Here is a 24,391-nt window from a genome sequence, read left to right as displayed (position 1 = left end):
TCAGTCCAGTACATACTGCAATATATTGGGCTCTCTGTGTTCTCTCTCGTTTTCTTGTTGTAAGATTGTGTAGGTAAGCTCTCGTACTACAAGGAATTGGCTAATCATTGGCTATTAATAATTGAATGTGTGTTCCACAGTTACATTTGCTACCAGAATCCGCATGGTTTTCAGCTAAAAAAATGTACTAATTTAAACTTCTCTGTTTATAAATTCTGTCTGGTGAAAGTAACAAAATGTAGAAGGTCACCAGCAGCAACCAGTAATTATTCTCACATCACTCAAGGTTATGAGAACGCTTGTTCACATGTTAGTCTTAAAAAGACAGAAGCTTTCTGTTTTTAAAAGTTTACAATTACAATGATAATAAAAATACAACTATATTTGCAATTACTTTTAAAGAGACTCTGAAGTCTCTTAAAAATCCTCTTTTTATTACAAAATCGTGTTTAACATTATTGCCCTACCTAAACTGCCGCATCCCCCCCTCCCCCGCTTTAATCTAACTAAATCCCCCTAACTCCCCGGGGGGCAATCCAGGCAGCGCTTTCGTGAGAGGCAGAGCCATGAGCCGCAGCTCTGCCTCTCAGCGCATCTATCAGCCCGGATCGTCGCCTCTTCCCCACCCCTCTCAGTCTTTCTTCACTGAGAGGGACTGGGGAGAGGCGGAGATCTGCCGCTGATAGACGCGAATGGAGGCAGAGCTGCGGCTGAAAGCTCTGCTATCAACAACAGCAAGAAAGACGTGGATTTTGCAGGGGAGAGGGCGGGGGGGGATTTAGTGAGATTACAGCCGCGGGGATGCGGCGGCTTAGGTAGGACAATAATGTTAAACACAATTTTGTAATTAAAAGAGGATCTTTAAGAGACTTCAGTGTCTCTTTAAAAACGACAGCTATCCCCAAATGTTGGGAACAATATAAGCTGGTAATGCTTAGGGGGTGGAACCCCACGCTCCCTTGCTCTGCCTATCTAGCCAATTCCACCCTGCACTGGGGACAAAGGATTAACAAGGGTTGGCAAACATATTCCCTGGAAATTAGATAGAACTTCCCAATGTGCCATTGCAGGTCCTGCGTGGAGCATTTGTTTTTCATACATATGCATTCAAGATTTTTTTTTCATTTGCAGGAAGTTATTGCCTTAGTAAAAGAGGATTTACATTTGTATGCATGGAACTTTTTTTGCATGCAAACGTTTAGACACTGCATCCGTGTGCGTACCAGTGTATACATTTTATTACAACAGCTAATGATTGTTAATGAGAAAATACACATGATATGCAAAATTACAGTACAGCATTTAAGTGTGAACAATCCCATTGACTTACATTAGTTTTAAGTTCAAATGTGAATTTGAATGCCTAAATAGGACCCTTTAGGTTGCTTCTAAACAACGGTAAGTTTGATTATACCAACAGTACCATAAATTGGGTCACTAAGCCTCATAGGTATACAAAAGCTTTATTGGTACAAAAACAGGACACATGTGGGATTGATTCACAAAGGTTACTTATTTTTCACCTTAACTGTAAGGAGTGCTAATGCATGAGATAAACAAATGAGGAGAGATAATTCATGAGATAAATAGATAAGGGGAGCTAAACCATGATTTAAGTCAAGTGCTTTAAGTTAAAGTGGTCTGAAACTCCGCCATAACAATCAATAAAAATGTGCTTTCCTACTTTTTATTACTCATACAGTTATCATATTTGTTGTTTACACACATTGTAACAACAGTGAAATGTAAACAAAGATACTGTTATCTACAGTTTGGATGCGGATTGAAGCTAAATAGCAGGACAAAGTGCTTTTGTTTAACCATTTCAGTGATGTTCTGCTAAAAAAAATTCTGGTATAGTAGCTTTCAAGCTGTGAGGAATCTTTTAGAGAAAAGTTGAAATGCGGACTTTCAGACCACTTTAAGGAGAGTTATACAATTATTAAAGTCAGTATCATGAGTGAAGTCATTTAAGGAGAGATAAATTTGAGTTAAAGGGAAGGTCCGTGGAAATAAAAAAAAAAAAAGAAATCCATTTACCTCGGGCTTCCTCCAGCCCCTTGCAACTGCTGTGTCATTGCCGCAGCTCCGTTGGCTCACAGGCTCCTTCGGTGCAGATGCCGACCTCGCCAGGTTGGCATCTTCCTGCGCTCCAGTGTGCGGCTTACTAAGTCACACTGGCATCATCCGGGCTGTACTGCGCAGGCGTAGAACTACTGCACCTGCTCAGTACAGTCCGGATGATGTCAGCGCGACTGAGCGCCACTCGTGCAGGCGCAGTGGGAGTCTTGCGCTTGAGGACCATGGACCACCAGCGTGAAGCGGAGCTGTGACGAGGGCACAGGACGGCGGACGGGCTGGAGTAAGCCCAGGGTAAGTGGATTTTTTTTATTTATAAAGTCCTTGGATGTGTCCTTTAATAAGTAAGATGAGGTAATTGAACAGATAAGCTTTGTGAATCAGGCCAATAGACTTCAATACGCCAAAATGTAATGGACACTAGCGAGTCCTTGCTACAAGAGTTAAAAACAAATGAAAAGGTTGAGTTGTATCGAGGATACAATCATACACATCAATTGCTTTTAGTGGTCTAGTGCACCATATGTTACTTCAAAGCCTAAGTGTCTCTAATAGGAGATAATGCATATCACTGTACACACACGTCCATGCAAGCAGCCACCGATCATCTGTGCCAATGCCGAAGCTTAAGGTTAGGGGGCCTCCATGTCTTTCTATTCAAAAATAGGATACTCAAACATATTGCTGCAACGCGTTTCTCGGCAATGTAAGCCGCTTCATCAGGTGCATAAAACACAAGTATTTGCAAAGCAGGATTAGCAACACATGACGCCTGTCTGCTTTAATAACACTTTAATTTTTTTATGCCCCTTGGCGCTTCTGTATAACCGAGTTTAGACTATTTTTATCCACCCTGGGTGGGGGATTGTATCCTGCACCCATCCTACACAGAACTACTGTTAAAAACATCCACTCTGTGTAAGGAAGATTGAGCTCTGTGTCACCGTGCTAAACACACCCAGGCCTGGCAGGGGAAACATGGCATCCAGAAGCTGCAATGTGTCAGTCAGAGGCATGGCATTAATCACATAGAACATATCTGGGCTATTGTCAATCCTGCCATTCAAAGGAGTTTGCTGGAAACCCGCTTCCTATGGCAAACTTTTGCGTCTGCGTGAGGGACAAAATTCCCCAGTCCAGCCCAAATAAAATGGACTATAGAAAGCTACAAGGAACGATACATAGAGGAATGGAGGAGTGACATAAAGAACTCGCAGAAACTCACTGTCTACCAATCACTGCAGAGGGAGTACACAATGGCCCCGTATCTGGAGAGGCTGCACCACCCCAAAGACAGACAGACAGACCCTGAGCCTATACAGTCTGAGCATCCACAGCCTGGAGATAGAGATAGGGCAGCACAGACAGACGTGGAAGCCCTGGGAGGAGAGACTGTGCAGACAATGGCCTCGATTCATAAAAGTGAGGGCGGTAGTTCAGAGATGGGCGGGAAATTATCGCTAGCGGTAAATGAGGGTTTTTGCAGTGAATTAATTAAAAAAAATTCTGAGTGCAAGGTGATTGCGATAGCAGTCGGTAAGTGTGTGGAAAGCTGTCGGTATAATTTGCTGAGTGCGGTAGTTTGCCGCTGACTTCCTAATGACAAGGTGCATGCTGGGTAGAAGTGGGCAGTTTTAGACATGTGACTTATTTTTTTATAATATATATATATATATATATATATATGTATATATATAATTATTCTTATAAATTATCTAACTCTGTACGATTTCTAAAAGCCTGGATGATATTACAACCACCCTTCCTCCTCTGTATCCTTAAAAATTCCATAACATGAAACACTGAAGGGGCTCCATTTGTCACCTAAAATGCTACTGTGTAGAGCAAACTCACCAGGTCTTTGCTGGCGATAACAACATGTTATTTATCGCTTCCTTCCTCCCCCCCTTTTTTTTTTCATGAATACACTTCATTCAGTTTACTGACACAAACAACGTTTTCATTACGCACTATTACCGCATGGGGTAAAACATGCGTTACATTTTAAGAATCCACTATCAACAACATACCATGCGGTAATTTACCGCTTGGGCGATAACGCATGCGGTAATGCTTTATGAATTGAGGCCAATGTGACCAGGGAGTCCTGGAGGATGAGGTCTACTTCCTGTTACACTGCAGCAAATATGCACCTGTGAGGAGTGCCCACTTCCAGAGACTCTCTGCCCCCACGTCCCGGATTTCACCTTCACAGATGAGGAGGTGGGTGGAAGAGGAAACAACCGTGCAACTAGATGCCTGATATGTCACTACCTGCCACCAACTGATAGAAGCACGATACCCCTTACACTGTCCCCTATATCCTCCTCACCCCTATGGACTATATCCCAGCCCCCTATACTGTCCCTTATAGTGGTAGTGGCTAGAGAGTGTAATGGTTAAGGGCTCTGCCTCTGACACAGGGGACCAGGGATCAAATCTCGGCTCTCCCTGTTCAGTAAGCCAGCACCTATTTGGAAGGAGACCTTGGGCAAGACTCCCTAACACTGCTACTGCCAATAGAGCGCATCCCTGTGGCTGCAGCTCTGGTGCTTTGAGTCCACCAGGAGAAAAGTGTGATATAAATGTTCTGTCGGTCTTATATCCTCCACATCCTCATGGACTGCATACCCTAACCCTTTATTCCCTTCCCTTTTTCACACAACCACCCCCTCCTATACTAATGCTAATGTTTTGCTTTGGCAATGCTAAATGTATTTATTTGGTCTTGCCAATAAAGCTTTTTTTTGGATTGGGATTTGGATCACGGACCACATTGTTTCCATACCTGGCTGTGTCAAGACATTGCAGAAAGCTGGATGTGGATCAATTAACTATTAATATTCTGTATTTGGTTTCTGTATCAGGCGGGTAATACTGTATAATAAACTTGGCACTGTGTGCACATCATGGTGTCTATTTATTTCTGAGATGTCTCAGTAGCTCCTACCCCAGCCTTGCCTACCCTGTTGAATGAAGCTGCTGATGTTTCACTAGATGCCCTTTTTGTGTAAATTGCTTTCCACACTTAAGACAAGAGAATGGTTTTTCTCCCGTGTGAATTCGCTGATGTGCAACCAGTCCCGCCTTCTGCGCAAATCCCTTTCCGCAGTCAGAGCATGTGAACGGCCGCTCTCCAGTGTGAACCCTCTGATGCATAAGTAGCAATGACTTGAATGCAAAATCTTTTCCGCATTCTGAGCAATGGAAGAGCTCCTCTTCCTCACGAACACACCTATGTTTGGCCAAGGCTGAGGTGTCTGGGAAATCCTTCCCACACTCCAAGCACTGGACAGGCTTCTCTCCTGGGTGATCTTTCTGGTGCCTGCCCAGAGCCCAGTTGCTTTTGAAACCCTTTTTACAAGTCGAGCACCAAAATGGCTTCTTGCCAGCGTGGGCCTTTCGATGCTGAGCCAAGCGGGTTGCATTTTTTAATCCTTTTCTACAGTCACTACCCTTAAATAGCTTCTGCGTCTTGTGGGCCATCTTGTGCGTCACAAGTCCATGCTTCTGCGCAAAGCATTTCCCACACTCTGAACATTTAAATGGGCGCTCACCTGTGTGTACTCTTAGATGTGTGATAAGCCCTACCTTCTGTGCAAAGCTTTTCCCACAATCTGAACAAGTGAATGGCTTCTCTCCTGTGTGAACTCTAAGATGTATGGCAAGCACAGATTTATAGTTGAAGCACTTGTCACACTCCGAACATGAAAAGGGCGTTTTGTCCTTGTGGACTTTCTGATGTTTCTCCAGATGTAATGCTTCTGTAAAAGATCTGTTTTTAGAGCATGAATATTGCTTTTCCCTTTGGTCGATCTTCTTGTGGTTCACAAGAACATTTCTACAGGTAGGGGTCTTTCTGTGCTCTCTTTTCTGCATATGAATCTTTTTATGCATGGCCAAATTTGAGGAGCTACTGAAACATTTTCCACACCGAATGCAGTCAAAGGGCTTTTCTGTAGCATGAGTCCACTGGTGGTTGACGAGACTGCCCTTCTGTGTGAACCGTTTTCCACAATCCGAGCAGGCAAAAGGACGCTCACCAGTGTGGATCCTTTGATGGGTGATCAACAGTGATCTGTAGCCAAAAGACTTCCCACAGTCCATACAGCGAAAGATATTTTTTGTAGAGTGATCTTGCTGATGAAGAGAAAGGTCCATGTCTTGGGTAAAAGTCATCCCACATTCATAACAAGAAAATATCGGAGCACCACTCTGTTCTGTTGTAGATGAGGCAGAATTTGGAGAAAGTTGCTCAGCATTGGACAGCTCAGAGGACCAATGTACACTCTGAGGTGCTGGACAGATATTTGGAGAAGGAATGGTATTTTCTGTGAGGTCATCATCTTCTTCATGAAGTTCTGGAGACAAACTAACAGGACAATCCAAGTCATCACCAGCAGGTTCTTCAATTTCTGAAAATTAAATAGATCTAATAAGTACATTTGAAAAAAAAAGGTCAAAGTCCACTAAGTACAATTCACTCTAATGTCTTTACAATTCTAATACTGTTCGTCAAGGATTGGAATGAACAACTAGCCTTTTCTCTCTGTGCAGATTTATGAACCTTGGGCCCCTTTCACCAGTTTATCAGTAAACCTCTACCGGTAAATACTGATTACTGCATACCAGGAACACTCCACTTACAGAGGCTCTGTAACATAAAAAAAAACCTCTTGGGGATACTCACCTCGGGAGGGGGAAGCCTCAGGGTCCCAATGAGGCTTCCCCCTCCCCTGCAGGTTCAGGGAATCCAGCGCTGGCTGCCCTGAATAGTCCCCTAATCCTCTCCCGACAAGCTTGACAAGGTTTGATTTATCTACCTTTCCGGGATCAAGCACAGGCGCAGTAGCAGCTCTTCGTTCAGGGTAGGTGGAAATAGCAAAGCCCATTTGTATCTGCTCTATTGCACAGGCGCAAAAGGACTCACGTCTGCGCAGTAGAGCAGATCGATCGGGTTCAGCTATTTCTGCCTTAACCTGAATGATGAGTGATAGAGGCGCCTTATTTGTGGCTACAAGCACTATTAGGCACTGCTATTTGGCCTGAGGAAGTGGGTAGGCATCCACGAAACGCGTTGCCAGTGCAATAAAATTCTATGAATACGTGAATTTGTCTTCATTGAGGTAAGCCACCTCACTTTTTTCATTTTATTTGTTTTTAACGTATTTTATCTGCTCTGGGCGCCTCTTCCCCCTTTACCTTGTGCCTTCACCCTCCTTTTGGAGGGGGATCAACACTCTTTTACCAATTTAGGTAATTTGAGGTTTGCTTTTTATCAAGAGTGCGACCATCACCAGCTCCGTCTGGTCACCCGAGTGGAGTCGGGGTTATACATCTCCACCTGCTTCTAGTGGTCGGTTGCCCTTCTGCAACCCACCTTTGTGAGTATAAGACATCCGCATATTTTACATACTCCTGGCACTGTGACATACTGCACCATTTGGGCTCCTGTTGTCTCTGTGTTTTCTTTCTGCAGGGTGCAATTTTTATTATCCCTACTTTTTGTCTGAATGATGAGTGGCTAGTGCACCTGCGCAGGATCGTGGTAGGTAAATATTTACATCACATCGATTCGGGATGCCCCGCTAAAGCAAAGGAGGGACGGAGGAGGTAAGTACCCCCCCCCAGGGGCCCTTTTTTTCCTTACAGATTGACGAGTCGGCCAGCCACTGCAGGTGCATGGAGCTGACAGCACGCATCCTCTACCGCGCTCCTGCAGCTGGGAGCATTCTGCGCACGTGCACTAGCAATTTTTGCTTACTGCACAAGTGCAGAGTACTCCCAACCACAGGAGCATGATAGCAGACACGCGCAGCACGAGGCCAAGCATGTATTGTTGGACGGGGGACACCGGAGGAACGGTGGAGCGCGGGATGACAGTGAGCGACCAGGAAGACTTCAGGGGGCTGAAAGGTGCCCCACATAAGTAAATGAGCATTACTTTTTTATATTTAGGTTTCCTTTAAATGACACCTAAAAGAGAGGGATAGAGAGGCTGCCATGTTTATTTCCTTTTAAATGCAAGAGAACAGGAAATCCGCACTATCCAGTTTACTATTGAATTCAGTGCAATGCAAGTGCATACAGAAACACAGATGTGATGCTAGAATGCATATATTACAGGCGCATAAGTGATAACTTAGCTTTAAGTCAGGATGAGTCAGCTGCACACAGTACTTCTGCGTACAAGCAGCTACATGAGTATAAACATTCTAATTAACATAAAAGGCAAAGCAGGAAACCTCTACTGGGTTTATAACTCTGCTGAGACTCCCATTCAAACACTTCACCATCTCACCTGCATTCAGTCTGCTAATTAAGATGCTGGCAGCCTGTTTGCATATAGCTAGCATAGGAAGTCAATTTTGACCACTGGTCAGTTTTTGAGCATCTGAACTCAAAGTGCATCTGTAACTCTTAAGTGTAAAGAAAATACAACAACCAAAATTAGACCAGAATTGAACCAGAAGGGAACCGAAGGAACTGACAGAAAACTCTGCTTCTCTGGTTAATTGCAAAAATGTTTAATCTGGTGTTTACTATCTGCCTGCTCTCCCCAGTCATCCTCAAATCTCTCCACACACTACATCCCCCTGCTGTCAGTAATATGCTGTACATTTCACCATCCCTCCTATCCACTCCACAGCTTGCCTCTCATGAGATTTTCTTATACTTACAACCTCACCTTCCATGTCACACTACGTCTAAATATAAGTCTACACCGCAACTTCTGCTCCGCTATATCTGCCTACTCCTCCTCCTTGTTGCTGGGGACATTTCACCTAACCCTGGACCCCCACTCCCCCTGCTAATCACACTGTTTGCAATAAATCAAATTTCCCTCCCTCTTACTGTAACCTTATTAATATTCCACTCCTTCCCCCTACACCCCCTCCGATCTCGGCTGCCCTCTGGAATGCCCGCTCAGTCTGCAACAAACTGCCCTTTATCCATGATCTTTTCATTTCCAATGCTTTCACATTCTTTGGGATCACTGAAACCTGGCTGACCCCTTCTGACACAGTCTCACCTGCCGCCCTCTCCAATGGAGGTTTCCGCTTTAGCCACACTCCTAGAAGTGGGAATAAACATGGTGGTGGTGTGGGCATTCTCCTCTCAGATAAATGCTCCTTCAAGCCTCTCACTCCTATACCCTCTCTCTCCCTGCCATCCTTTGAAGTCCATGCAGTCCGACTATACTCTCCCTAGAACCTCCAAATTGCAGTTATTTACTGCCCTCCAGGCCCTGCTTCTGTTTTCTTGGATCATTTCTCTGCCTGGATTCTCCAGTTACTATCCTCTGACATCCCTACCATCATCATTGGTGATTTTAACATTCCTATTGACACCAATAACACTGTCTCCAAAAAACTTCTATCACTCACTTCCTCCTATGGCTTGTCTCAGTGGTCCTCTACCTCAACCCACACTGATGGCCATACGCTTGACCTTGTATTCACTCGTCTCTGCTCTGTCACTGACTTTACTTATGATCCGCTACCACTCTCTGACCATAACCTACTTAGCTTCTCTCTCTCCTCCTCTTTTCCTACCACCCTGGCACAAGCACGCTCACATACTCGAAGAAACTATCGCAATCTAGACATTGAAACTGTATCTGATGCCGCGGCACCTCTCCTCACACAATCCTTCAATGACCCAGACTCGGCTGCTATACACTACAACAGCTCCATTACAAAAGTCATGGATGACTTCACCCCCCTCGTCAATGCCCGCCCTCACCGTGTCTGTCGCCAACCCTGGATGACCAAAACCACTAAACAGTTAAAAAGATGCTCTAGAGCAGCTGAACGGCGCTGGAGGAAAAGTAACACAAGTGAGGACTTCATCTTATATAAAATTGCCTTGAACAACTTCAGAAACGCACTCTCGGTGGCAAAAAATGTCATATTTTTCTTCCCTAATATCCGCCCATTTACACAATCCAAAATGCTTGTTCAGCACCTTCAAATACGTTCTCCATCCCCCTCCTCCTCCTTCATCTTGCTTATCAGCTGAAGAATTTGCAACATACTTCACTGATAAAATTGACAAAATCAGTAGTGAATTCTGCATGCAGCCCTCAAATCCCACCTCCACGGTAACAGTAAATTCGGGCGCCTGAGGCAAGTGGACAAATCGGGCGCCGCCATTCACTCCCATAATAAATATCGTTTAATGGGCGCCCGACAGGAAAAAAGGGCGCCGGAGAAAAATAACGTTTTATAAGCGGCGCCCGGAGACTTTTACTGTTTTATAACTGCTTCTCATGATTACACATTATTTTATGATTTATAATTTTTTAAACATTATTTTTAAACGAAAAACAGTACAATCTTTTTTAAAACATTATTTTTAAACGAAAAACAGCACAATATTTTTTTCACACGTTATTAATGCTTATCACAGGGGGGTCTTAGGTTTAGGCACCACCAGGGGGGTCTTAGGTTTAGGCATCAAGAGGGGGGTCTTAGGTTTAGGCACCACCAGGGGAGTCTTAGGTTTAGGCACCACCAGGGGAGTCTTAGGTTTAGGCACCATCAGGGGAGTCTTAGGTTTAGGCACCACCAGGGGGGTCTTAGGTTTAGGCACCAACACGGGGGTCTAGGGGTTAGGGGTAGGTACAGGGAGGGTTACTTACTATTTTTTTTTAAACGTTATTATACGTTTCACTTTTTAAACGGAAGATTAACGTTTTCACAATTGCCAATTTCATGCACATTATTTAATGATTTATAACTTTATAAAACATTATTTTTAAACGAAATATAGTACATTATATTTTTAAACGTTATCCATGTTTATCGTTTAAAACCCGGCGCCCTTTTTTCCCAGCGCCCCTTTTTAACGTACGCCACCTCCACACCTCTCATTGACTGCTCTCTAACTGCCTTCTCTCCACTCTCTGAACACTCTCTTTCCTCTATAATTGCCAAAGCTAATCTAACCACCTGTTCTTTGGATCCTATTCCCTCCCATTTCATTCCGCAGCTATCTTCATCTCTCTTGCCTGCACTAACATCTCCATTTAACCTGTCCCTCTCTACTGACATCTTTCCGTCCCCACTCAAAAAAGCTGTTGTGACACCACTACTTAAAAAACCTTCTCTAGATCCTACCACACACTCGCCAACTACCGCCCAGCGTCACTTCTTCCATTTGCATCCAAACTACTTGAACGCCATATACATGCAGAATTAAGCCATTATTTATCTGCTAACTCCCTACTTGATCAGTTCCAGTCTGGCTTTCGCTCTAACCACTCCACAGAAACAGCCCTTACCAAAGTGGCCAATGACCTTCTTACAACTAAATCCAAAGGTCAATTTTCCATACTCATCCTTCTTGACCTGTCATCAGCATTTGATACGGTTGACCACACCTTACTCCTACAAATACTTTCAAATGTCGGAATAAAGGGCCTTGCTCTCACATGGTTATCTTCCTACCTCTCTGGAAGGTCCTTCACAGTCTCCTACTCAGATCAGATCTCTTCTCCTCATGCTTTGTCTGTCGCGGTTTCCCAAGGCTCTGTCCTTGGTCCCCTCCTCTTTTCCATCTACATGCATGGTCTTGGTGATTTAATCAAGTCATTCGGGTTTCAATACCACCTCTATGCAGACGATACACAACTGTACCTCTCTGCCCCAGACCTTAACTCCCTCCTTAAACGTGTTCCTGACTGCTTGTCTGCTATATCCTCCTTCATGTCCTCTCGCTTCCTAAAACTTAATATGAGTAAAACAGAACTAATAATTTTTCCACCGTCTCTGTCCACCTCCCTGCCTGAAGTTACAATAATTGTTAATAACACTCCCATAACTTCAGTTCCCAAAGCTCGGTGCTTGGGGGTGATATTCGACTCATCTCTCTCTTTTATTCCACATGTTCACTCCATAACCAGCTCCTGCCATCTCCAACTCAAAAACATATCTCGCATCCGTCCTTTTCTCACTCAAGACACAACTAAAATGTTAATACATGCTCTCATAATTTCTCGTCTGGACTACTGCAACGTACTACTTTGTGGACTACCGTCTAACAAACTGGCCCCGCTCCAATCGGTACTGAACTCAACTGCTCGTCTCATTCATCTTTCTTCTCGATCTTCCTCTGCCAACCCTCTTTGTCAAACTCTTCACTGGCTGCAAATTAACCAGAGGATTCAGTTCAAACTCCTAACCCTAACCTACAAAGCTCTCCACAATCTCTCTCCCCGGTACATATCCTCACTAATCTCCAGATACAAACCCAATCGCAATCTCAGATCGGCACATGATCTTCTGTTGTCCTCCTCTAGAATCAACTCCTCACATTCACAAGACTTCGCACGCACTTCACCTCTCCTCTGGAATGCCCTCCCACAACACATCCGTCACTCGCCAACCTTTGTTACCTTTAAATGCTCTCTAAAAACACACTTGTTCTGACAAGCATATGTTTTACCTTAGGCCACTTCCCTTTGTACTAAGACCAAATTGTACTCCTACTAGGTATCCTAAAACACACAGCCTCTATATATTTGCTGCATATTACCCCTCCTCCTGTTTCCACCCCCCCCCCCCATTCCCTTTAGATTGTAAGCTCGCAAGGGCAGGGCTCTCTCCCCCTTTTGTGTCTTGGTAACCATTATACATTTTATTCATCATGTTAATTTTATCGCTGTCATTACCAATTCGATAATTTGTATTTTGTATCATTCTTTGTATTTTGTCACTAATTATGTATCTTGTATATTGGTGTGCACCATTGTCTGTATTATTATGTACCCCATGTTTGTTTCTTACTTTGTACAGCGCCACGGAATATGTTGGCGCTTTATAAATCAATAATAATAATAATACTAATAACTCACCTGTGCGGAACTCTGCGGCAATATTCGCCTCCTTATATGATTTATCACCCCCAGCATACAGCTCTTCAGTGTCATTTCCGCTGGCTTCCACTCGGATGCCGATAAGCAGGTCATCCTAGTCAAACACAAACCGCTAATTAAAATGATATGTGCATCAACTCAGCATAATTTCCATCTCATTGACTATAGTGAGAGGCTGTTTCTGTACTTCAGGGCATCACAGAGCTGCTGCAAATTCCTCTGCAGAAATCGTAAAGAGGAACTCTAACCCCTAGGGACTGGTTATTGCAGCAGCCATAACTGGAAGCTTAATGTTCCAGTTATACTACAACTCTCAGAACAACAGAGACGCAAGTATTCTTTTTAAAATGTATGCCTTTTGTTATACAGTGGGCTATATTGCATTCTTTAATCAACAATGCTTCATTTTTCCTTTAAGGGAACCAGAAGTGAGAGAAGCATGGAGGCTGCCATCTTCATTCCCTTATGAACAAGTAGTAAAGGTGGTCACTGTGCGGATACCACGGTCACCTGTATGACAAGAAGAGACCAGCAGCCAAATAGTGCAGTATTGTGGGATATTAGATTGTAGTACAAGAGTATTTATACTCACAAAGGTGGGTTCCAGTCCCGGCAACCACCGTATATTGTCAACGGGGAAATAACCGTCCCCGCTTGGTATTCCAGGTCCTACTGGAACTGGATGGTCACATTCCTGGTTGGTCCTTCTTGGTTGTAGATAACACCCGAAAAGTGAACACCTCCAAAGGAGATGAAATGTATAGTACTGGGGGTGGAGGGAGGTGTCTTTACCACTCCAGATGGAAGAACCCAAACCACAGGGTAAATGTAAAAAGATTAAATATAGTGTGTATACATAGCTTTAGAAATCCATGGTGACATATATCTGTGGGTGTGTGGGCAAGAGTTGTCTAAACTCTGCCAATGACATTCCTCTTAGCTTGCTGATACATAGACTTTGGACCTCAGTACTAGTAACTTTATGGGCTGGGTGGGCAGAGAGGGACATTTGTCACAGTATCAGCTAATAAGGCAGGCACAGTTTGCTTATAATCGAGATAAGTTCAACCTACCTGTGACTGATGAGGACTGGTGTGATCTTTCTGTGTACATTCCTGGGAATAGAGAGGACCTGTACATCTCTCTGGTGGGTTTCTGTCATTGGATCCATCTGTAGGGAGCACACACGCACCAACTGAATATAATGTCTCTATGTACTTATCTGATGGTGTATATCTAGTATGACCTTCTGTAAAGCTGTCTCCTGCTCTGGAAATGAAAGTCTCCTCTTACCCAGTGATGTGAGGGGCGGCTGATTCTCCATGACAATGTCCTTGTAGAGATCCTTGTGTCCTTCCATATACTGCCACTCCTCCATGGAAAAACAGATAGCGACATCCTGACACCTTACAGGAACCTGATACACACAACGAGGCAGTCACCATTAGGACACACCCCTTGTGTTTCTGTATAATGCCCCATAATTCCCAGCACTGCTCACCTCTCCTGTCAGCAGCTCAGTCATCTTGCTGGTAATTTCTAAAATCCTCTTGTCATTTTTCTCAGGCAACAGAGTGGGACCTGGAGGGTTCACAATGGAGGCCCACCTATCCACAAAGGTCTTCTTCAGTACTGTATAATCCTATGTAAACGTAGAGATCAACTAAATTAATATGTACACAGTCACATTCTCACAAACCTTGTCATGTACCCTGTTAGGCATCTATTCCACTAGAAAAAGTAAAAATTATGTTTCATGTCTCCCAGAATGCACCTCCCCTCTCCAGTCTGGTCTTGGTTTTAATAAAGAATAATTCCACAAATGGCACGAATGGAGGTAGCGTGAAGATATTTGACATAATCTTCATATCGTCTTCTTCAATATTATGGCATGTGACATCCTATGCACAACCACTGCTCCTTACACAGGAGGAGAGGATGGAATGTATTACTGTGTGATCATAATATAAATACACCATTAACTCCTCTTCTTGGGATATTCCCTAGTAATTAGTACAATTGGTAAAGTGACTAATTTAAGACATTGCATGAGCAGGTAAATTAATGTTGATGCTTGATTATGTATCTGGTTATCATTGGGTAAAGAGCTTGATAAAGGGCACACATACATCTGGCTCCATTCTGTATTGTTTCTGGCTGAAAAAAGTGAAGCCATTTGGCACTCCTAGAATCCTCATCACCTCTATATTTAAGGCTCTGTATTATTCATGAAAATAAACAATGTCATGTGATAGTCCCCCCTTTCTTTTATCACTACAGATAAGAACATTGTCATGTGATAATCCCAGAATCCTCCTCACCTCTCCCGTTAGGCCTGTTTGATTAATAGAGAGAAGAGTGATGTCATATGACCCTCCCAGAATCCTTCTCACCTCTCCAGTCAGTAGGGAGATGATCTCCAGGGTGAATCCCAATATCTTCTCATACACATTTCTCCACTCTTGAGACATGTTGGGGTTTTACACTTCACATCTGTGATAATAAAATGTTTAATAGCTAATCCACATTTTTCAACATATTTTAAATTTTTTTTTAATCATACACTGGCAAAAAAAAACCATTGAATTACTATACAGGCTTTTGTGAGCTGATCACTCAGAAAACCACCTTCTGCATCTATTAATGTGCCCCTCTGCTCACAAAAGCTGCACAGCTGTCCATATATGTTAAATGACAACTATAGTGAAGGATAAATGGAGGCTGTCACAGGAGCCCTAGTGGCTGACCGCACTTAGCCTTCTAAACGGTGCCAGCGCACGGATCGTGCGAACTCTGGTCGCAGTCAATGCGCAGGAACCGTTAAGAATTAGCCGCAGACAACTCAGAAGGGAGCCTGTGAGACACGGGTAATTACAACGTCACCCACTGGTTCAGAGTAAACTGCCACCACCGCGGTTACCATGGGACCGTGGAGCCCACTAACTGACTGACTAGTCCTGCGAATAAAACGGTTAAACACACGGTATTCTGTCTAGCCAACAACGAACAAACAGTAGCGTATCTTCAGAGACCCGGGATCAGTTCTGTGTGTGCTGATAAGCAGGGTAGCGGACAGTGAATGACTTGGAGAAAGTCGTTTATTCACGCAATATAAATAATTAATATATACAGACAATTATTAAAATCAACAATTATTAAACCAGTAATAGCCAGTATAAAAAATAAAAGAAGGGAGAAAAATACTTAGTTCCTGGAAAGATGTCCTTTTTGTGGGAAAAATCAGAGTTCTGGGTTTCAATCAAAGTTCAGAGTTCAGACCAGGTGGATGCCAGCATATCCTCAAGCTGGCACCGATGAGTTCAAGATGTTTTCAGGGTGGAGGACACTGAGTTTGGCTCCTCTGCCATTCTTATGCCCCTGATTCAGTAGGAGGGAGTGAGGGCGGGCCCACACACCCCCTTAGAACATGAGATGAGTCCTCCCCTTGTCCTGGAGACCAGAAATCATGCCTTAACCATATATGGGCTCTATCTCACAGAACCGTACAGGTCAGGGCAGATTTACTAATATTTTCAGGTCGGTCTCGATTTACCCAGCGCCCTGATACCAGACATGAGGGGTGGGACCCTTGTGGTATCATCAGGGCACTTTCAAACTGCCTAACTGGCAGTCCTTACCTCAGAATGTTCTGAAACTTCCTCAGAACCAGCATCGGGACTCATGCTACACTTCCCCCACGTTTAACGAAGCTGCCATCTCAGGAACCCCAGAAATATGACAGATCTGGGAAGTTATGGATTATGCTATGAGACTCAGGTTTATTCAGGATGTGTTCTAGCTGCTAACAGCTGACTTCCCTTTGATCTTTACCAGTGAGCAAGGTGTCAAGACCTCCCGGAGATTCGTAGCCTGCCTGGCTGCACCTAGGCATCCTGATCACCCTTTGGTTAATTAACATCTACATGAGATCAGCTAGGTGTCACCTGGTTCCCAGAACAGAAAGGGGAATTGTGCCTTCCACAGGGAATATGTCCAAGCTAATTAACACCTCCCCCCCAGGCTTTCACTTCAGCTAAGACAGATCCCCCAGCTGTTCCTAGGCAGAGGGATACTACACATCAAATCTTGGTCCTATTGATCTGAAGCGCAATCGATGCAGAGAATCGAGTGCGATCGCTTTTTCTTCACGGGCGGTTCCAGGACGCGTCTGCGGCCCCGCAACCGTCCGTGACAGAGGCTGCCATATTTATTTCCACTTAAACAATACCACTTGCCTGGCAGCCCTGCTGATCTATTTGGCTGCAGTAGTGTCTGAATAACAACATAACCAAGCATGCAGCTAATCTTGTCAGATCTGACAATAATGTCAGAAACACCTGAACTGCTGCATGCTTGTTCAGGGTCAGTGGCTGAAATAATTAGAGACAAGAGGATCAGCAGGACAGCCAGGCAACTGGTATTGTTTAACAGGAAATAAATATGGAAGCTTTCATATACCTCTCACTACAATTGTACTTTAACCACTTCCCGACGAGCCGCCTCATTAAAACGTCCTGCCTGTTAATGGCTCCAGGATGTTTTAATGCGTTTCTCGCTCCCGCTCCCTCCCATCTATATAATGGGAAATTGCATGGTGTGTACCAGGCATTAGTTCCCGTGCAAGCTCAAGGGTGCATACTCTGCCCACTCAGCATGCCCTGTTCATGAACGCTACGGCACAGTTGTGTATAGCAGGTTTGTGTATAGCAGCCAGTACAGGAAGCGTACCAGACATGCACGATTACTAATATTTTTCAAACCAGGCTTGCCCAGAACACTGTTGGCCATGGCTGCTCTGCTCAGCCATCAATAGCACTGACCTTGATGGTGGAAAGAGTGGACGGTGCATGCTCCCCGCACTGTCTGGAACCAATCAAAGCTATGAATGGGGGCTACAGCGGCAGCCGGGAGGGGATGCCAGGAACAATAAGGCCCCCAAGTGTTTGAGGACATTACAGATTATGCAGATATGTATGTATAACTATGTATGGTGGATACAGAACTTGCTGCCGATAACCATAGGGGGTGGGGTGAGTCACTGCAATCCTATGATTTCTACTGAGCTGTATTGGCAGCCATTGAAACTACACCCTCGCGTCTCCCCCACTCCTAGAAAGCCAGCTAGATCTTTAGGTACCGGTATCTATAGGTGTGGTGTGAATGTGACGTGAGAGTGGATGTGTTGAAAGTTTTGGGGTGCTACATATTTTTTAGATGGTTTTAGGTTTCTACCTAAGCCTAGCCCTACTGTGAACTCTAAACCTAACACTACGGGCCCTTTTCCACTAGCAATCGCAATCACAAATCACAAACGCCAGTGATTGCGATTTTTCATTAATTCTGTTATGCGATTGCGATTTGCGATTTTCATTTGCTTTGTATTATCATTGTAAAAATCGCTCCAGCAAGCGATTGCGATTTGCGATTAGCGATTTCCAAATCGAATCACTGTAGTGGAAAATACTTCTCATGCTTTCTATGATAAAGTAACAACCCTAGCGATTTAAAAATCACTAGCGATTTGCGATTTTGCGATTCAGCAATCACAATCGCTCTAGTGGAAAAGGGCCCTACCTGTCACCTGCTGTGAATTCCTAAATCTAACCCTTCTGTGAACGTTCTACTCGTCCTTTCCAGCAATATAACTATGGCTTGATGGATATCATTTTAAAGCTCTCTTTCTCCTCTTTCTGACGACACCTAAATCGTTGCCCTACGCCTTTTAGTTTTCTCTATTTTCGCGATCGAAATCGCGGCCGCGGCAATTTCAATCGCGAAAATAGCGAAAACTAAAAGACGTAGGGTGGTGGTTTATATATCATTGGAAAGAAAAGAAAGAGCGCTTTAAAATGATATGCATCTTTCCATAGTTTCTGCACTGCTCGGAGTCCCTTTAAGTCTGTGAAAAAAAATGAGTTTTACTCACCTGGGGCTTCCAGCAGCCCCCTGCAGCTGTATTGTGCCCACACCGACTCCATCAGATGCTCCTGGCCCCGCCGGCAGCCACTTCTGGTTTCGGCGACAGGAGCCGACAGGCCAGGAACACAAGCAATTCTTCGCGTTCCCGGCCACAACAGCACCCTCTGTGCTGCTATATGCTATAGCAGCATAGAGGGCACTATTGTGGCCGGGAACGCGTAGAATCACTCGCGTTCCCGGCCTGTCGGCTCCGGTCGCTGAAACCGGAGGTAGCTGCCAGGAGCATCTGATGGAGTCGGCGTGGGCACAACACAGCTGCAGGGGGCTGCTGGAAGCCCCAGGTGAGTAAAACTCATTTTTTTCACAGACTTAAGTGCCCCTTTAATGCCTACATAGACTCAGGCCAGGGTTGCAACCACATCCCTTTAAATACAGACACAAATTAATTACACATGCCTTGTGGCTAGTTAGATGCAGTTTAGCCACTGATTATGTGTGAGTAGCCCCAGAACCTATATAACTTTGATGTGACGGTGTTTAAAGGGATGAGGTGGCAACCCTGACTCAGGCGGACATAGTTTTTTTACAGACCCTATCCTGTTCACTGAGAGCATGGAAACAGTGAACTGTATGTTACTGAGCAGGGGGCCACTCAGTGGGGGCACAGTGATTCCCAGTGGGGGTGCAGTGCCCCAGTGTAGAGCTGCCCATAGGTCCTTTCTTGCCAAAGATTCAGGCTACCTTGCCTACAAGTAATTTACATATGAGGTTTTCATGCTGGGTCCCCTAAACTACACAATCGTGATCATGTGAAGCCAGTGGCCCTGTGTCGGGCACTTCTTTATTTATAATCTATATTTTTTATTTCATTAAATAAATTAAACTATAATTACTATAAAAGGAGTCTGTGCGGAGAAGACACATTATGGTATCACATAATGGTTCAATAGCTCTTGATAACAATAATAGTATATTGCTGAGGACAGGCGAAGTAAAGATACATTACAAATTGCTGCTCTTACCTCTGCCAGTCACAGCAATGTCTTCCGCCAGCTTCCGGTGCTTTGCCAACCTGGCTGGCACTTCCGGATAATGCGTTCCATCTACCAAGCCAAAGTTTTAATGACTCAAAACTATGAATGAAATGCAGAGATTATCCTCTCTCTGCAATAATGAAAGCAGCAATTGATTATTAGTAATTGTCGTCTACGATCGGGATCTTCAGTGTTTACGTTCCGAGCAACTTCCAGGCAACATGCCATGCTATACTGTAGTTCAGACACTAGGTGTCTCACTACACGCCTTCCGGGTCTCTTTCTCATTATAAAGCACAGAGCGAGGTCAGCGACCCAAAGCACCACAATATTTCTATAACAGAGAGGAGATATGAAAATAAAGAGATATAATTAAAATAAAAAATGGTAAACAAGGAAATTAATAAAATGTCAAGCGCAATTAAATACAAAGACGACAAAGCTATGAAAAGCGAAATGCACTGTGGGTAATAACATGCTAATAAAGCTGCTCATGCGCAGTGAAGTCCAATGTGCACTCACAGGGTGGGGAGAACATAGGTGTCCTCTCTAGTGGTTCCTCTTCAGTGCATGTGCTGCTGGCGACCAATGATGGTGAAGTAGGAGGGGATAATAATTATACAGTGCTTTACTCAGTGCTTGTGGACTACAACAACATGGCCGCCAGCCTCTGTTCACTGCAGACATATCTCTGTCCTAGTTGCGTTTTTTTCTGCTCCAATCAGCGCCGAGGGTGCAGAAGCTTGCTTGTGGCTTCCGGCGCTGGTGAGCTTCGAAATGTATTTGATGATTTGACTATATTTGCAAAATGCAAATGAATAAATAGATGTATACTCTATAATGTATGTGTATATACAGGGCAGACATCACATGGCTTAGGGAGGAGATTCTTTACCACCTTTTGTTAATATCGTTGTAATATATATATAGATAGATGTATATCAGTACTATATAATCTCATGTGTAAATTATTTTGTATCTGGTATAAAATTTCATCTTGTGAATTATATAGTATAATATTTTTCTGTGCCACTTGTGATATATATGTCACTCTGTGTGCATAAGCATTGTTTAATATTATTTTATTTGGGGCATAACTTACACCAACTCCTCCCTGTTACAAAACATGTGGGAGTTTTAAGTGGCAGAGTAGTCTATTGATACCAATTGTCTAGTCTATATGTTTTCACTGTGATTATTATCATGCGTTTGTATAATCCTGACATTTTACAGAGTGCCATACATTGTACAGTAAACAATACATATCACTGTTAGGGAACTCAAAATCGAATGTCCTAATAATACAATAGAATCTAGTTAACTCTGATATAGTAAACGTACAGTAAGAAACCTATGTCTATAGTAAACTCAGTGCTGGATTTACCATAAGGCACTGTAGGCATGTGCCTACAGGTGCATGATGATGGAAAGATGGCTTACTCCCCTCCCAGAGCTCCTCCCTCCTTCCCTATGCAGGGTCCTGATAAGAGTGTAAATGAGAGGCTACTCACCCTGCTTTTGGCATTTCGCTGACGAGATCTCCCTTTGGTCAGGGGCATGTCTAGGTATTTTATACTGAGGATCCTCTAGCTACCTAATACTTGGGGGTACCCTTTAGATCAGGTATGTCAAACCAGTCCTACGAGGGCCGAGATCCTCACACATTTTTGATACAGCTCAAATGAATTGATGGGTCTGAATCAGGAAAGGTGTGGTCCATCAAATAGAACTGTGACGATCGGTGAAGCACAGAGAGGATCTGATTACCGGTGATCTGCAGCATCACAGGGAATACAGATGTATACCAGATTATAAGTGATCTGCAGTATCACCGATAATCCGATATACCAGCTAACCTCTGTTCACCTGAGTAGAGAGTAGTGTTTGGTGTAACAGTAACACTTAGAGGACTAGGCCTCAGTGCAGTGAGGAGCAGGGGCCCCAACCGCCCCGATTTCGGCGGGACGGTCCCGATTTTGGGGGGCCGTCCCGCTGTCCCGCGCTGCCCCCCCCCCCCCCCCTGGTCCCGGCCGTTGGGGAGTGAGTGGGAAAAAAAAAACGATCGAGGCACCAGCCCGGTATGCGGCATGGATAGCCGCCGCCCGCCGCCATTACACTTCTCCCTCCCTCCCTCCTAATATGCCCCCAGTGTCCCCTTCTCCCCCGCAGTGTAAAATGGGCAGCGGAGCGGGCAGTAAGTCTTATCGCTGCCTCTCCGCTGCGTACGGGGATCTCCTCTGATCTTCCTGCTTCCTGTGACGTCACAGGAAGCAGGAAGATCAGAGGAGATCCCCGTACGCAGCGGAGAGGCAGTGATAAGACTTACTGTCCGCTCCGATCGCTGCCCATTTTACACTGCGGGGGAGAAGGGGACAATGGGGGCATATTAGGAGGGAGGGAGAAGTGTAATGGCGGCGGGCGGCGGCTATCCATGCCGCATACCGGGCTGGTGCCTCGATCTCTCTCTGCCCGCCCACAGCCACCCTCACCATCCCCCCCACCCACTGGCACCCTCACAGCGCCTCCCCTTTGGGAGTAATTAATAATTGGGGGAAAAAACTTTTTTGTGGGGTGGGCGTGACTAGGGGGTTGGGGGTGTGGCCAGGGGCGTGGCCTAAATGTCCCGGTTTTCAAAATCAAAATGTTGGGAGGTATGGAGGAGTACTGCACGGAAATCTTCCGAAGACCTGACCTCTCCAAGGCGGGAGAAGTCAGGCTGACAGTAGGAAGGATAGTCTGAAAGTGACACACTGGAGGAAGTGTCACTAACAGGACGGGGAACCGCCTCCAACAGTGAGGTCGGCTCTCGAGGTCGGACAAGCCAAGTCGTTAACACACGGACAGATAAGGTACAATTATAGTAGACGGAGGCGGAGTCTAAAGTACAGGCAGGGTTCGGCAACAGGGTATCAGAAATATCGAGGTACAAGATCAGGAGGCAGAAACAGAGTCTAAGGACGAGCCGAGGTTCGGCAACAGTGTATCAGAAATATCGAGGTACAAGGTCAGAGTTCAGGAGGATAGTCAGGCAGGCAAAACGTCATTACAGATAATCACAATCAAATTAGTACTTTAGCTATCAACAGAATCTAGCTAAGCGTAGGATTACAGCTCCAGCTGGTCCCGGCACACTTAAGGATCTGACTACGGATCTGGGTGCTCCCACATGTGTGATCACAACGCCAGACACCGGAGGAATGATCAGCCCGCAGTATATGTACAGAGACCACTCTCCAGCTCCACCCCAAGCGCTGGACCAATGGGAAGTGGAACCAGAGTCAGCTGACCAGCCAGGTCAGCTGACTCCCTTAGTCTGTCATATATACTTCCTGAGTGCGCGCGCGCGCGTCACTCTAAGTCTCGAGGGACTACGAGTCCCAGCCACAGCAGCCCCGCTCTGTGGTGTCTCCGCAGCGGGGACATGCGCGCTAACCGCCGCGTCCAACGCGGCGGTTTCTCCGCGCTCCGCAATATCCTGCACGGAGATAGCCGCCTCATACTGAGAGGAGGCGGCTGCCTCTCCGTGTGCAGGTACTCTATGCGCGGAAAGAGCCGCCTGCCGCTGACTCATGGCGGCGGCTCTTCCGCGCTTTCTGACAGTACCCCCCCACCCGAGGAGTGGACTCCGGACAGCTCCTTCCAGGCTTCTCTGGATGTAAAGCATGAAACTCCTTCCTTAATTCATCCGCATGCATGCGGCTCCCAGGTACCCATTGCCTCTCCTCAATACCATACCCTTTCCAATGTACCAGATACTGTACTGAATTTTGTACTACACGAGAGTCTAAAATCTTCTCGACTTCATATTCAGGTCGATCATCTATTATTACAGGAGGAGGAGGAGGAGTGAGTCCTACATGCACTGCAGGTTTAAGTAGGGACACATGGAAGGACCTTACACCACGCATGCTAGCAGGCAGATCAACGGTATACGTGACATTGTTGATCTTTCTTGCTACCCGAAATGGTCCCACGAACCTGGGCCCCAACTTGGCTGAAGGCTGTCTCAAGGTCAAGTGGCGGGTGGATACCCAGACCCAGTCTCCTGGTTGAAATCTCCACTCTAAAGAGCGTCTCTTGTCAGCTTGACCTTTCTGACTCTGAAATGCTTTTACCAGGTTATCTTTTATGGTCCACCACATGTCCTTGAATGACCTTTGCCAGGCCTCTAAGGCAGGAAATGGAGTGGACGCAATCGGCAAGGGAGAGAACTTGGGTAGTTTCCCGGTTACTATCTGAAATGGACAGAAACCCGAGGAAGAACTCTTTAAGTTATTATGCGCAAATTCTGTGTAAGGCAAGAATTTAACCCAATCATTCTGAGCTTCGGCAACATAACATCTTAAAAATTGCTCTAGCGATTGGTTGACCCTCTCAGTCTGACCATTCGTCTGTGGATGGTAGCCAGACGAAAATGACAGACTCATGCCCATTTGGTGACAGAATGCCTTCCAAAACTTTGAGACAAACTGGACTCCCC

The 24,391-nt window shown here is 45.0% G+C and overlaps 2 protein-coding genes across 2 annotated transcripts in view; one reads left to right on the top strand and one right to left on the bottom strand.

The window, feature by feature from the left end:
• The window catches only part of LOC137536838 (zinc finger protein 271-like), a 57,267-nt gene that overhangs the window by 18,366 nt on the left and 14,510 nt on the right, over positions 1-24,391 (top strand). Inside the window, exon 5 of the mRNA XM_068259028.1 lies at positions 20,515-20,676. Within this exon, the coding sequence (XP_068115129.1) occupies positions 20,515-20,676 (162 nt within the window). The remainder of the gene's footprint in view (positions 1-20,514; positions 20,677-24,391) is intronic.
• Positions 1,133-20,097, bottom strand: LOC137534573 (oocyte zinc finger protein XlCOF6-like). Its single transcript, XM_068256134.1, has 7 exons — positions 19,900-20,097; positions 15,352-15,451; positions 14,460-14,600; positions 14,252-14,375; positions 14,032-14,129; positions 12,938-13,052; positions 1,133-6,494 (listed from the first exon to the last, which is right to left on the bottom strand). The coding sequence occupies exons 2-7, from the start codon at positions 15,427-15,429 to the stop codon at positions 5,041-5,043; spliced, it is 2,010 nt and encodes a 669-aa protein (XP_068112235.1). The 5' UTR covers positions 15,430-15,451; positions 19,900-20,097; the 3' UTR covers positions 1,133-5,040.

The sequence above is a fragment of the Hyperolius riggenbachi genome, chromosome 10 (assembly GCF_040937935.1).
Source record: "Hyperolius riggenbachi isolate aHypRig1 chromosome 10, aHypRig1.pri, whole genome shotgun sequence".
Classification (NCBI taxonomy): Eukaryota; Metazoa; Chordata; class Amphibia; order Anura; family Hyperoliidae; genus Hyperolius; species Hyperolius riggenbachi.
Note: the sequence above shows the minus strand (reverse complement) of the source record. Positions and strands in the feature narration are given on the sequence as shown.